The sequence below is a fragment of the Rhinatrema bivittatum genome, chromosome 11 (assembly GCF_901001135.1).
Source record: "Rhinatrema bivittatum chromosome 11, aRhiBiv1.1, whole genome shotgun sequence".
NCBI classification, from domain to species: Eukaryota; Metazoa; Chordata; class Amphibia; order Gymnophiona; family Rhinatrematidae; genus Rhinatrema; species Rhinatrema bivittatum.
In genome coordinates, this window is record NC_042625.1 from 70526445 (window position 1) to 70540765 (window position 14321).

Consider the following 14321-nt stretch of genomic DNA (forward strand, 5'->3'; position numbering starts at 1 on the left):
TAACACACCCCCTCCTTTCCTTCTTACCCTGACCTTCCTGAATAGACTGTAGCCTGGTATAACTATATCCCAGTCATGGTTTTCTGTGTACCAAGTCTCTGTGACAGCCACTACATCCAAGTCGGCTTTTTCTATGACTGCCTCTAGATCCAGGGTTTTATTTCCCATACTGCATACCCTGGAAGAGAGAAGCTGCAGGGAAGATATGACACAGACCTTCAGATACCTGAAAGGTTTTAATGATGAACAATCAACAAACCTTCTCTGTTGAAAAGAAATTAGTAGAACTAGAGGGTCCTGAAATGAAACTCCGGGGAGGATGACCCAGAACCAATATCAGGAAAGATTTCTTCATGAAGAGGGTGGTAGATGCCTGGAATGCCCTTCTGGAGGAGCTGGTGAAGATGAAAACTGTGAAAGAATTCAAAGGGGCATGAGATAGACACTGTGATGCCTAAGGCTAGAGGATGGAAATGAAGAAAAGAGTGCATGGGGGTAACTTGCTGGTGTGGCAGTTACTACACTTAACCAATAAGCTTTCATACTTTTGATGCAACTCCATCATGGCTCTCTGCTTAAGCATCAGGAGGGAAAAGGGGAACTGGATTCGAACAGCAACCAATGAGAGCCCTGACTTTTACGGTCTGGGGAAACAAATATGTATGGGGGTAACTTGCTGATGCGGTGGTTATTACCCTCAACCAATAAGCCTGAAACTTTGATGCAACTCCAACATTGTTTTCTGCTTCAATGGTAAGGCATAACGGGGAATTGGATTCAAACAGTAACCAACGAGGGCCTTGACTTTTACAGTCTGGGAAACTGATAAGCATGGGGGTAACCTACATGGTGCAGCAGATACTAGGATAAGCTTGCTGGGCAGACTGGATGGACCATTTGGTCCTTTTCTGCCGTCATTTATATGTTTCTATGGGGATCATTTATCAAAATGCATTAGAGCGTTATCACAGGCGTTAGGGCTCTAATGCCCACAGTAACACCGTAATGCATGCGATAAACACTGCATCTGAAATGTGTATGCAAATTTGGAAATTTTATTCAAGTGGGAGGAGTTTGGGCGGAGTAAATGGAAATGAGGGCTGGTTAACATTGTATGCGATAATGTAATGCACACTATTGCAGGATTTAATGCTGGAAATAACTACGTCTTTTTTCTGGGCGTAGTTATTTCGATAGCTGTGCATTATGGCTGAAACGGGATTTATCGCAAATCCCATTTCGAGAGAGGGAGGAGAGAGAAAGAGAGAATCTCTGTGGAGGCTCACTGATTTTTGAACTTTTTATACCACTGTAAGAGGGGGCATTATGAACTCTGGGTGAGGCAGTTTAACATGCACAGTCATACGTACGAACAACACAGTTATCATCAGTGAAAATTTAATGTGATTTGGAGGGATGAAAGGTGAAAGAAGAGTAGAACTGCACACAATATTCAAGGGATGGTTGCATGTTAAATCGAGATAGAGGCATTATGATATTCTCAGTTTTGTTGTCTGTTCCTTTCCGAATGATTTCCACCATTCTGTTTGCGTTTTTGATAATCGCCATACACTGAGCTGAGGATTTTGAAGTATTGTCTACAATGGCCTTCACTTAGAATGTGTTCCTGGAGGCATTTAGCGCAGCTAGATTTCCTGGAGGAAAATGCCATAAACTGTGATTAGCCAGGTAGACTTGGAGAAATCCATCACTTATCCCTGGGAATGAGCATCAAGGTGTTGAATCTTCTCTTTGGGATCCGCCGCCTGGATTGGCCACTGTCGGAGACAAGATGCTGGGCTCAATGGACTTTTGGTTTGATTCAACAGGGCACTTATGTTCTTCATATCTGAAAGCCACTGTGTGCTAATGGGGGCTCCTAGAAAGTTATTTAGCAGTTGCTCAAATTAAAGAAACAATGGGGGTAGATTATATTTAAAGGCAAGCTGGCTAAGTAACTTAGCGGATATAGTTTATCTGGCTAAGTTACAAGGATATTAGGTGGAATGGCTATGCTGCTGAATATACGCATACAAACGCTACCTAACTGGATACGTGTTGTCCAGCTAGGCCTCGATGTGCTCAATAGCAGGTTTAGACTTAGTTGGTTTACGTATCTAGCTAAATCACTATTTATCTGGCTAAGTAGTGCTACCCCAATCTGCCCACTACCCGCCCTCAAGATAGCCGGTTAGCTAGACAGCTGGCGAAGTAACTTATCCGGTTAGCATCTGCTGAACATAACCGGATATTCAGCGGCTGCCAGATAGCTGGATAAGTCCGGCGTTTGAATATTGGGCTCAGTAATTTTAAGACTATATATAATTTTTTTAATAAGATTAAATAAAATACTCTTTGGAACTTTTTTAAAAGCTATTTTTTTCCCATTTTCTGTGCTAAACGTTTTTTAATTATAGGAGTGTATTTTCTGACCTGTGGGGTTATTTCAAAAGACGGGAAGAGAGAGAGCGAGAGGAAAAGATATGAAAGAATTAAAGCAAAATGACAGAGAAAATTGCAGTAATTAAGCTCCTGTTCTTATTGTTTGAGATGTCAGTCAAGGGAGCGCTGTGTTTGCTGCTTAGAAGTAAAATCATTGGCACGATGGAGTTCAGAGAGATGCTGTCGCTCTGGCTGGTAGATCCTGCTTAAATCTTTTGGATTTCGGGTGGTAGGTTTGCCATCTCACCAGGTCAACCCGGAGAGGCCGATCCAGCCCTGGGTTTGTTCCAATTCTCCCCACTGGGCTTGAAGTTCTTACTTTTCTTAGGGAAATCAGAATTACAAATTCTTGCATGCAGTGTGGCAAAAAAAAAAAAAAAGAAACGGACTGGATCAGTCTGATTGGGAAGACCCAAATTTAAGGTCGTGCGATCTAAGGCAAAGCTTGCAACCTCTAAGTATTAAAAAAATTACTAGATTTCAAGTTTTACCTTTCTTTTTTGGTAACGTTGTGGGGCCTTTTGAACTTGACGTAGCTGAGAGCCTCAGCATATCATAATCTGGCCCTGTGTAGACGTGGGTGAAGAGGAAACCCTATAAAGGGATGCAGGGGTAGAGGTTCTAGCGGGGAGGGGTAAAAGGTGCTACATCAAAACCCATGGACTGAAGGGGGCCCCGCCATAATCAATGTGTGTCCGTGTTTCTCATTATTGCGAGGCCACGCAGGCTCAAATCAGCTGGGCTGTGCAAGGTCCTAGAGGAGGAGTTAGAGTGGATACCCCTGGGGCCGATCACCAGTGGAACCAAAGAAGGACATACTGGTGAGTTCCTGCACAACTTGTGCAACAGAGAGAGCAGCGGGCAATGCAGGTTAGCAGTGGGGACTTAGAAACACTTTCAGTGGCAGCTATAGGTGAAACTGTGTGCGGGGATATGCAGATGTTTCTCCATCACTGCTGCCCCCTAGTGTTGCAGTACCTGAACGGCTCTGGCCTGCAAAGTTATACACTAAGGGGGCAATTTTCAAAGGAGTAATGCGCGTAAGTGTAACGTACTATCACAGCAGTTTTCAAAAGCCCGCTTACTCAAATATATGCTTTTTTAAAATCAGGCCCTAAGAGCAGGGAAACCGGAACTGAAAACCAGCGGCTGCCTGTTCCCTTTTTTAATGACCTGCAGCCTGGGAGAGGATGAGGCTGGGGGAGGATGAGTGAGGGTGGGAGGATGAAGCCATTGAGGAAGAGTGAGGCTGGAAGGGGGAAGTACCGAGGGAGGCTGAGTGAGGTTGGGAGGGGGGAAGCACTGAGGGAGGCTGAGTGAGGCTGGGAGGGGGGAAGCACTGAAGGAGGGTGAGAGAGGCTGGGAGGGGAAAAGCACCGAAGGAGGGTGAGAGAGGCTGGGAGGGGAAAAGCACCGAAGGAGGGTGAGAGAGGCTGGGAGGGGAAAAGCACCGAAGGAGGGTGAGTGAGGCTGGGAGGGGGGAAGCACTGAAGGAGGGTGAGTGAGGCTAGCAAAGTGCACTGGAGGAGGGAGATGAAGGCAAAAATTTGAGAAGGAGAAACAGGGAATGCTGAGGACAGACTGAAAAGAGAGGATGGAGGACCTGTGGCTCACTGAGAGGCGGGATAGAAGGCTTAGATGCATCTGAGAGCGAAAGATGGGGAGAGGCAAGCAAGAGGTTGAATTGAATTGAATTTTTTCTTTAGGAAGGCAGGTAAGGGGAGAGAAGGAGTAGGTGACAGGGAGATGGAGATTGGGAAAAAAAGGTTGAAGGGTGTGAGAAAAGTAAGAAAGATAGGAAGAAGAGAAGAGGGAGAAAGAAAGAGACCTAAGAGACAAAGAAAGATAAAATGGAAAGAAAACCAGGAAAAGGATTTAGAAGACAAACAAGAGGAAAGATTGCTAACCTTATAATGGGAAATACATGGACAAAGGTAGAAAACCAGTTTCTATTTGTGGTAGGTATTGGCATAAGGAGGACTCGATTTAGCACTGCATGACTGGGATGGCTATACCTGGCACTGTCACGTGTGTGTGTGTGTGTGTGTGCATGTGTGTGTGTGTTGGGGGGGATGCCCCATAATGAAAACTTGTAGTGAGGCCCACGTGATAATTGCTCCGCCCCTGGAGGGCCATGTGTATGAAGGATGACGTTAAACTTCAGGTCCTGTGGGCGGGCTTGGTTGCGAATGGAAGAAATTGATCTGTACTCTGCTCCAGGATGCCACCTTCCCAGGGCAGCGCAACACAATCTGCTGCCTAGGATGAGGAACGAGATGGCGCCCCACCAAGGTGCAGCGCAGGTTGAATCAGCGAGAGGGCAAAGGCGAGGGAGGGGGGCTCATTCAAATACACAATAAAAAAAATATGCATTTATAGTAAAAGATTTTACATTAAAAAGGGCATTCAAGTACTGTCTTATGAGGAGAAAATATCACAACATGTATATTATATTTACATGGACCGCTGTACTGCCAACCAGCACAAAAAAGCAAAAAAAGACATTTGCAACCCATATGGTATTAAGCCTATTGTCACCCTTTTGGGTGTGTGCTTGGTCCTCAGAAAGCCAAGCGTAAACTGAACTACAGTTACTATATAGAAAACCTCCCATACCAAAACAACACTAACTGACAGCACTCAAACAGTAACTTCCTATGAATATGCAACACTGCAACATATTACACCAGGGCCTAAAACACCAATACACCTCCTATTAGGAAAACAGAACAAGGCAGGCTCTTATAGATCCCTCTACAGAAAGTACAAGCTAGTAGAATATCTCATCTCGGTCACACAGATTGACTCTCACCAAGTACAGAATAAAGTGACAATAAAATATAAATAGAAACTGAACTGGAAAGTGTAACAAACCAGACTCCAGATGCAGTGCAACAATGGGGAAAAACCCCCCCGAAACATAATCATTCTTCATTAAACATCAAATACAATCAAGAAATATAAAATGTCAATCATAAGAGTAAAACCATACTAAGAACAAATATTTCAAGACAGCTGACAATAGAATAACATTCAATAATTAAACTTGTATAAAAAAAGTTCTCAAAAGTCAATAAAATATTTCAAAAGAGCAGACATATCAAATAACATCCAATAATTAAAACTAATAAGGATAAAAAAAAAGTTCCTGCTCTCCATATCTGGGAATGTTTGATTTCCAGTCAGCCTGAGATTGTCACGGATTAGTGGAGGAAGGGAGGCACATGCAAACTTTATCCTTTCTCGTTCACACATACATTCTCTCGAATACATACAGTAGGTGCTTGTTCTCTCTGTCTCACACACACACACACACACACATACACTTCTCACCCTCTGGGACGCACGAGCAGCAGCAGCCTCCACCTTTGTTCACGCAGCCGATGGGATTCCTCCTTTTCTCCTCTCAGGGCATGGACTGACTCTGTTCCTGCTCCTTTCTTCTATCCACATGGACCAATGCTCCTGGGCCCACCAGGAGAGGAAGCTGTGTTGCGTAGGTGCTGTGCAGGTGGGAAGGAGGAGGCGCAGTCACTGTGGCCAGAAGGAGCGAAAGCATCAGCAGCATTGGTCCATGTGGCTAGAAGAAAGGAGCAGGAACAGAGTCGGCCCATGCCCTGAGAGGAGAAAAGGAGGAATCCCATCGGCTGCGTGAAGAAAGGTGGAGGCTGCTGCTGCTTGTGCATGGGCCGGAAGAACAAAGAGTTGCAATTATCACTGCCTGCCACTGCTGTGCCACACCAGGCGGCTGCCTGCTGCTTCTACTGTACCTGCACGCTCTTCCCCATATATTCTTGTTCCTTCTCTGCTTCCTCACTTTCACCCCCTTCCCCTCACTACTCCCCTCTCACGACCCCTCCCCTCTCACCCCCACCATCCCCTCCCACTCACTCCTTACTGCCCCGGTTTGTCAGGGGTCCCATCTTCCAGCCCTTCATGGCACCGCGTAGTTCTCAGCTTCCTGTTCATGGGGGATGGGAACCCCATGGGCACGCCTTGTTTTGCTGCCACTGCGGTTCCAAGCTTCCTGCCCACAGGGTGGAGGGTGGAAAATTCACGGGCACATCATTAAAATCCATGCTGCATCTTGGGTCTGTAGCAGGGTGAAGCGGCTGCCATGGGCCTTTTTTTTGGGGGGGGGGGGAATTGTTTTGCCACCTCAAGTGGCCACCTCATTGCCTAATGATAGAAGCAACTCTGCTCCCCCTCCCCCCCCCCAATCTACCCTAGACACTGCTGCCGCTGATGCTGTTCCCAAGGGGCTTGCCTATTGATTTCTTTAAAATGTGTTATATTCTGCTTATATTATTACAGCCATTCTTGTGGGGTGTACAAATGTGTTACATTGCCATCCACTGCCATCTCCCATTCTATTAATTGTTCTTGTAATTTCAAACCATTGATCAAGCACGTTTCACAAGTACGACCACCAATGGTTTTATTTTTTAGCCACCACAAGTCCTGTCATCATCGTAGCCTTGGCGCTGCCCAGTTCTCCACCAGATTGCTGCCGCTTCTACAGCTCTGGGGATTGCAAATTCACTGAGAGCCACATGAGGTCCATGGAGCAGCAGCAATTGTGCAGAGAACCAGACAGCGGTGGTGGGAAGAGTAGCAGAAAGAGACAGCGTAGGTAATGACTTGGCAGCCACAATGGGGATGGGCTATGTACCTTCCACCCTCCTCCATATACTTATTACCAACATGTATGCCCCTCCATTGCACTTAGGTATTTATATTCTGCTGTTCGTTTTGCTTCAAAGTGGATTATATTCAGGTACTGTAGATATTTCACTTATTCCCCCCATGCACTTATCCATCCTTTCCCACCCACTGATGGTCTACTTATACCTCTCCTTGGCTGGAAGGCCACCCTCTGCCACTTCTGCTGTAGTGAAGCCTTGGCAGAGGGAGATAGCATTGCTTCTCTCTTCTCATGCTGGCTGTGGGAGGAGGGTGGACAGGGAAGGAGGGCAGATTGGGAGATTGACACTGAGGCCACCCAAAAATGTGTTGTGCATATTCATGATCTAGAATCTGATTTGAGCCAAAATCAGTCAGTCAGTCAACCTAAAGAATCAAGAAGCTGGACAGAAGATGCAAAGGTGCCTGGGGTATAGATAGTAATAAGTCCTTGAAACTGCTCTCTGAGGCAGAGCAGCAGTAGGCCTGGAGCCAATGTCGCCATGACTGCTCATTTAACCTAGATCCTGGCTTATGATATCCTCTTCCAGTGACCATTGGCAAGGAAAGACTTGTCACTGCTGAGAGAGCCAGAAATCTGAGCCTAACACGGAAACCAGAACAGGACTCTCATGGGACCCCAGCTCTCTGGTTTATTTAGGAATCATTTAATTTCTATTTGATAACATTCTACAATTCACTTTATGGATCCAAGTTGAAAACTGAACATCCTTTTGAGATACCACATACTGAGCTTACTGAAATCCTTATTATAAAACCCCAGGGTACAGCAGAAAGACCCTAAACTCTTATTCCCCGCATATTGTTCCTAGGTTTGGGTGTGTTTGGGGGCCTGAGGGGGGGGGGTGTTCATGTTCCCCCTTCGCTCTACAAGTTTGGGAAAAAAAATCCTTCACAAATGAGAGAAGCATGAGTTTGTGCTTGATAAGTTAATGTCTTGAATGTTGTGCCCCTTAAAACCTTTGTAAGAGGCTCGCGGTATAGTCGGTATTAACTTTACCCCCATCATATGGATCAGAAAACAAATTCCAAAACCAGTTTTAGAAGCATGCCACAATGGTTATCTGCTCAGTTTCAAACCAGTTTCAGACTCATTTGATGAAGGATGAATGTACTCTAGGAGAATAACTTATAATTTAAAAAGTAATTGCTACCTTTTCAGGGTGTTGTAATTATTACTATGTATACCCCCAAGCAGCATGTCTCTCAACAGTTGTTGACCTTTTGGAGTTGACTAAACTGAAATATTTTTCTTTTTTTCTGTGTATTTAGACTGGCCATTTATTCTGTGGATGCAGCCTCAAAAGAGCTTATAACTTAAGAAGGCACCTAAGGCATAGAAAGGTTACATAACTTGCCTAAGGTCAACAGCAGAAGCAAGAATATGGGTCTTGCAGCTCCTAGCAACTTGCTCTAACCACTAAGCCACACTCTCTCCCTGACCCTCATAGTTTGGCTCTCCCCCACCATCACCACCTGTGGTTTTGCTACATTGAGATTCACTTTCCTGGTAGTGGATCCTTTCTGATTTCATAAGCATCACCTTGCCAATCTTACGCCATTTGACTCCTAATACTTGTGGCTTGTTTTCAATATTGAGGAGGCAAATTGGAAATTGCTGACTCTCTTGTTTTTTTGTTTTTTTTTCTTTGTCCAGTTGCAGGAAGTCAGGGGAGGAGGGATTCAATATCCCTGTCTAAGGAAATCATTGAGCAGCATCTGGGAGGACACATTCTGCAGGTGAGTGAGGAGTGTGAAAGACATTTGGAGAAAGAGGCAATGGATGGAGAGATGAGTGGAAGGGAGATCAAAGCAGTCTTAATTCTCAGGGCTGTTTTCCTTATTCCCTCCTAGGGGTTGTTTATTATTTCCCCAAAAATGACTGATTGGAGGCTTCCATTAAGATAAAATACTGCCTACTCCACCTCCCTTCTCCCAACATCTGGATGGCTACTTCTCCTTAGCATTGGAGAAGGTTGAATGCTGATTCTGAAGGTTAGCTTGGATACTTCTAATGATTGGTTGGAGGTTCCTACAAGGACTTGATAACCACTCCTAAGGAAGGATCCTCCAAAGCTCACCTTGGACAATCCTTTCAAGGATTGGCTGGAGACTTCTCTAAGGGCTGAATGGATGCTCTTCCCAAGGAATGGGTTGGAGATTCAGGGTAATATAGTTAGTGATGGCAGATAAACACCAAAATGGCACAACTATGTGATATTACAATATCGATATCAATGTGATATTACAAATTGAACACCGGTATATAAAAGCTAATAAATAAATAAATCTAGTCTGCCCACTATAGGTAAAAGTACATATAAACTCCCATATGTAATCCAATTTTCAGCATTCCCATGTTTTTTTATCTGACCTCTTAACCCCTTCCCACCATCCTACATATCTGTAAAGCATGTTCAAAATTTGTTACCACCTCTACTAGCAGGCCATTCCAGGCTTTGCCATCTTCAACTTTGCTTCTTACAAAACCAATATTTAAACCAACACCCAAGTTTTGTAATAATCCCCAAAATTAGTGAATCTTGTGAAAAATCCAGCCTCCCTATACTCATTGAACTTTGAGTTTCAACTATGGTCCCTCCATGCAGGTCACCCCAGTTTTCTTTGACGCCCAATACTATTGTACCACTGCTCGTTCAAATTATCCCAATGCTTCATTACCATTCTTTTGTCCCTAGAGATCCTCTGTGTTTATCTCATGCTTTTTTAAAATTTGCTTTGGTCTCCACCACCTCTTCTGAAAGGGCATTTTAAGCATCCATCACTATTTCTATAAAAAAATATTTCCTGACATTCTTGAGTCTATCACCTTGGAGCTTCATATTATGACTCCTAATTCTACAACTTCCTTTCCATTAGAAAGGTTTGAGTTTTGTGCATTATAACCCTGGTACTGACTGGGTCAATGTCTCATTGGGGCATGCTAGAAGGTTAAGTTTCTAGATGCCATAAATGACTACTTCATGGAGCAGTTGGTCCTAAGAACTGATGAGGGGCAGCTACTTTAGATAGCACACTACTTTAGTGCTCAATGGAAAGCACGACCTGGGACCAGGGGTTATTGTGTGGAACCACTAAGCAATAGCGATCATAATACAGTGAAATTTTACATAACTGGAGGGGAGATCAAGTAAAACTACCATAGTATCATATAACTTTAAAAAGGAAGACTATGATAGAATGAGGGAATTAGAAAAAAAACTAAAAGGAATGGTTGCAAAGATTAAAAGTTTGCATGAGGTGTGGACACGGTTTAAAAATACCATTTTGAAGCCCAGATAAAATGTATTCCATACATTAGAAAAGGTTGAAAGAAAGCCAAGTGACTGCCAGCATAGTTTAATAGTGAAGTAAAGAAGGAAGTTAAAATTAAAAGGGCATCATTCAAAAAATGGAAAGCAGACTCAAATGATGAAAATAGGCAAGAGCATAAGTACTGGAAAGTTAGATGTAAAACAGTAGTTAGACAGACAGACCAAGAAAGGTTTTGGGAAAAAGCTTGCTAGTGAGGCAAAAAACTAATAGTAAAAACTTTTTCAAGTACATTTGAAGCAAAAGCCTTTAAGGGAGTCAAGTTGGGACTCTAGATCAGTGCTTCTCAATCCAGTCCGTGGAGTACACCTAACCAGTTAGGTTTTCAGAATGTCCACAATGAATTTGCATGAGAGATTTGCATTACACACTGCATATAAATCTATCTCATGCATATTCTCAAGAAATGCACACAGTCCTGAGATAGGAGGTAGTGTTCTATTGTGGACTGGTAACTGGTTAAAAGGCTGGAATCAAGAGGATAGGACTAAATGGTCAGTTTTCCAAATAGAATAAGGTCATTAGTGTACCACAGGGATTGATACTGGGACCTGTGCTGTGTACCATTTTCATAAATAATCTGGAAAAAGAAACATGAGTTATGTGATCAAATTTGAAGATGACACAAAATTATTCAAATTTGTTAAGAGAGCAGTGGATTGTGAGAAACTGCAGAAGGATGTTGTGAGACTAGGAGACTGGGCAACTGAATGGCAGATTGAATTTAATGTAGAAAAATGCAAAATGAAGCACATAGGGAAAAATAATCCCAACTACAGGTGCATAATGCTGGGTTCTATATTGGGAGTCACTGTCCAGGGATTGGACCCTGAAGTCCTTTTGGACAATACATTGGAATCCTTGTCTCAATGTGCAACAGTAGTAAAAAAAGCAAATAGAATGTTAAGAATGATCTGAAAAAGAATGGAGAATAAAGCATAAAATATTTTATTGCTTCTGTAACGAGCGATGGCGCGACTGCACGAGTATTGTGTGCAGTTCTGGTCACCCCATCTCAAGAAAGACATAACAGAACTAGAAAAGGTGCAGAGGTGGGCGACAAAAATGATAAAGAGGGTGGAAAATCTCTCCTATAATGAGAGGCTATGCAGGCTAGGGCCCTTCAGCTTGGAAGAGAGACCACTGAGAGGGGACATAATAGAAATTTATAAAATCATGAGCGGATTGGAAAGGGTAAATATAGGACGATTATTTACTCTTTCAAATAATATTTTAAAAAGTGAACATTTCATGAAATTAACAAACAGCAGATTCAAAACAATCATATAAAGTACTTTTTAACTCTGTGCACTGTCAAGCAGTGGAATCTGCTGCCAGAGGACGTGATCAAGGTGACTGGCATAGCAAGGTTTAAAAGAGGTTTGGACAAATTCCTGGAGGAAAAGTCCATAACACATTATTAGCCAGGAAGCTATTGCTATCCCAGGGAATGAGTAACAAGAATTCAGATCTCCTTTATGGGATCTGCTAGGTAGTTGTGATCTGAATTGGGCACTTCAGAGACAAGATGCTGGCTCAATGGACCTTGGTCTGACCCAGCATGGCAATTCTTTTATTCTTATGTCATTTACTTCTGTCTTCCCTCTCCTTTTATTTAGGTTCTTAAGTCTCATCTCATATGGCTTTTGGTGCAGACCAAGCATCATTTTGATTGCTTTTCTCTGGACTGCCTCAAGCCTATCTCTGTCCTTTCTGAGCTACAGCCTCCAGCACTAAACATAGCATTCTAGGTGAGGCCTCCCCAAACCCTGTATAGAGGCATTATCACTTTTTTTCTGATGAATATGCTTCTGCCTACATACCCCAGCATCCTTTTGGCTCTGGCCACTGCCATATTGCACAGTTTCACGGGCAGATCACCAGACACTATCATCCTGAGGTTTCTCTCTTACTCAGTGCACATCAGTCTCTCACTCCCTATTGTGAACTGCTTCTTCAGATTTCTGCTTTTTTGTATTGAATCTTAACTGCCAAGCATTCAAGTTTCTTAAACCACTTCTCATTCTGTCTACTCCCTCAGCAGTATCCACTCTCTTGCAAATCTCAATGTCATCGTCAAAGAAGCACACTGTTCCTTCTAACCCCCTGTGTAATATCGCTCATAAAGATATTGAACAGAACCAGCCCCAGGACCAATCCCTGAGGCATTCCACTAATCACCTTTCTCTCCTTCCACCACCCTCTGTCACCTATCGCTCAACCAGTTTCTTACTCCTCAAACAAATGAGTTGTTGGAGAGCAAGGCATGACAAGGTTTTCCTTGAGAAGGTGAAAGGTCTGATCATAAACTAATCTAGGGTCGTCCCATCCCTGCCATGCCCCAGTGATCAGAATGGTCTCTGGAGGCCAGCAGAGTAGTTCTCAGCTATATGGGTATGTACCAGTTGAGCTTCTAATGCACGTTTCCCCCATCCCCCGAGAGTACTTGTGGCTATCTGCTCCTAACAAAGGCCCAGGCACTTTAAGACAAGTGCTCCAGAGGTAGAGGGATGTGACTAATTACCGCTCAGGAGTTCTCATTACAGCTGTCTCCCGGGGCTGCCGACTAATTGTAGAAAGAGGCAAATGCTAATATATTTAAACAGCAATTTATCAAACTCTCTTTCCCTGCAATACTGGTTTGGGTTGGGTTGAAACCGAGGGAGACATGGCTCCGAGAGACTGGGGTTTTCTTCTTTGCATCCTTGGGGGAGGAGGGGTGAGAAGTGGTAAGGGGGAAAGAAACCAGCAAGGAGAATACTGGTAAGTAAATGTTAAAAGTGGTGCCAAGAGAGGGAGTATTTCCATCTCATTCTCAAAAGGACAATAATTTAAGCTGGCTGCATCTTGAAGTTAAGATTTGAAGTAAGCGGGCCGCTGGCATTTTCAATTTATGTTCATCGTATGGTGAATTCGGAAAAAGCTGATAATCTGCAGACCTGAGACACTACGGCCATTTTGACACTTGGTGGACATAGGCAATAAAGCACAGCAGAGTGTGATATGAGGTCTGACAATTAAATTCATGAAATCATCCTAGAAAAAGTGCTACATACCTCATTGCTGAATATCACCACGGTCATCTTCGAAGTACTTCCCTTGGGAAGCTATGCACCGATGCCAACGCTTAGTCCACCCTTCAAAGCAATTTTGGAACTCTTTTTCTGGAATCAGCATCAGAGCTGTCGTCATAGTATCCTTGATGTCTTGAATGTCATCAAAATGTCTTCCTTTCAATATTTCCTTTATCTTGGGATAAAGAAAAGTCATTGGGGGCCAGATCAGGTTAGTAGGGAGGGTGTTCCAATACGGTTATTTGTTTACCAGCTAAAAACTCCCTCACAGACAGTGCCGTGTGAGCTGGTGCATTGTCGTGATGCAAGAGCCATGAGTTTTTTATTTATTTATAAGCTTTTATATACCGAAGTATTGGCAGGGGCCTTCACTCCGGTTTACATTTTTAACAACGCTATACATTGAATTCAGAGGAACAATTTTAACAGAATTAACATTATAACAAATATATACAAAAGACCTGTTAAAGGTCTAAGTATGTCAATACTGTTAAAAAACATAGACATACTTTAACAGACTTACAGTTATAGCTAATATATACAAAAGATTAGGTGGGCTACATAAATAAGAGTGAGAAAAATATCTTGGGAACAATACTGACAGTAGGTTAGTGATACATTATCAAGTGATAAGAATGTTAAGATGATCAGGTAGTGTGTTGATTGGATGGGTACTGGGTTGGAGGATGAGCTAAGGGGAAGAAAGGAGGTTGGGTCTAGGGGGGGAGTTTAATGGAAAGAGGAGGGGAACTGTGGCAGTTAGGGCGG

At 43.3% G+C, this 14321-nt stretch overlaps 1 protein-coding gene across 1 annotated transcript in view; it reads left to right on the forward strand.

Moving 5' to 3' along the window:
• Positions 1 to 14321, forward strand: part of NPAS1 (neuronal PAS domain protein 1) — a 72688-nt gene that overhangs the window by 14612 nt on the left and 43755 nt on the right. Inside the window, exon 3 of the mRNA XM_029619074.1 lies at positions 8804 to 8886. Within this exon, the coding sequence (XP_029474934.1) occupies positions 8804 to 8886 (83 nt within the window). The remainder of the gene's footprint in view (positions 1 to 8803; positions 8887 to 14321) is intronic.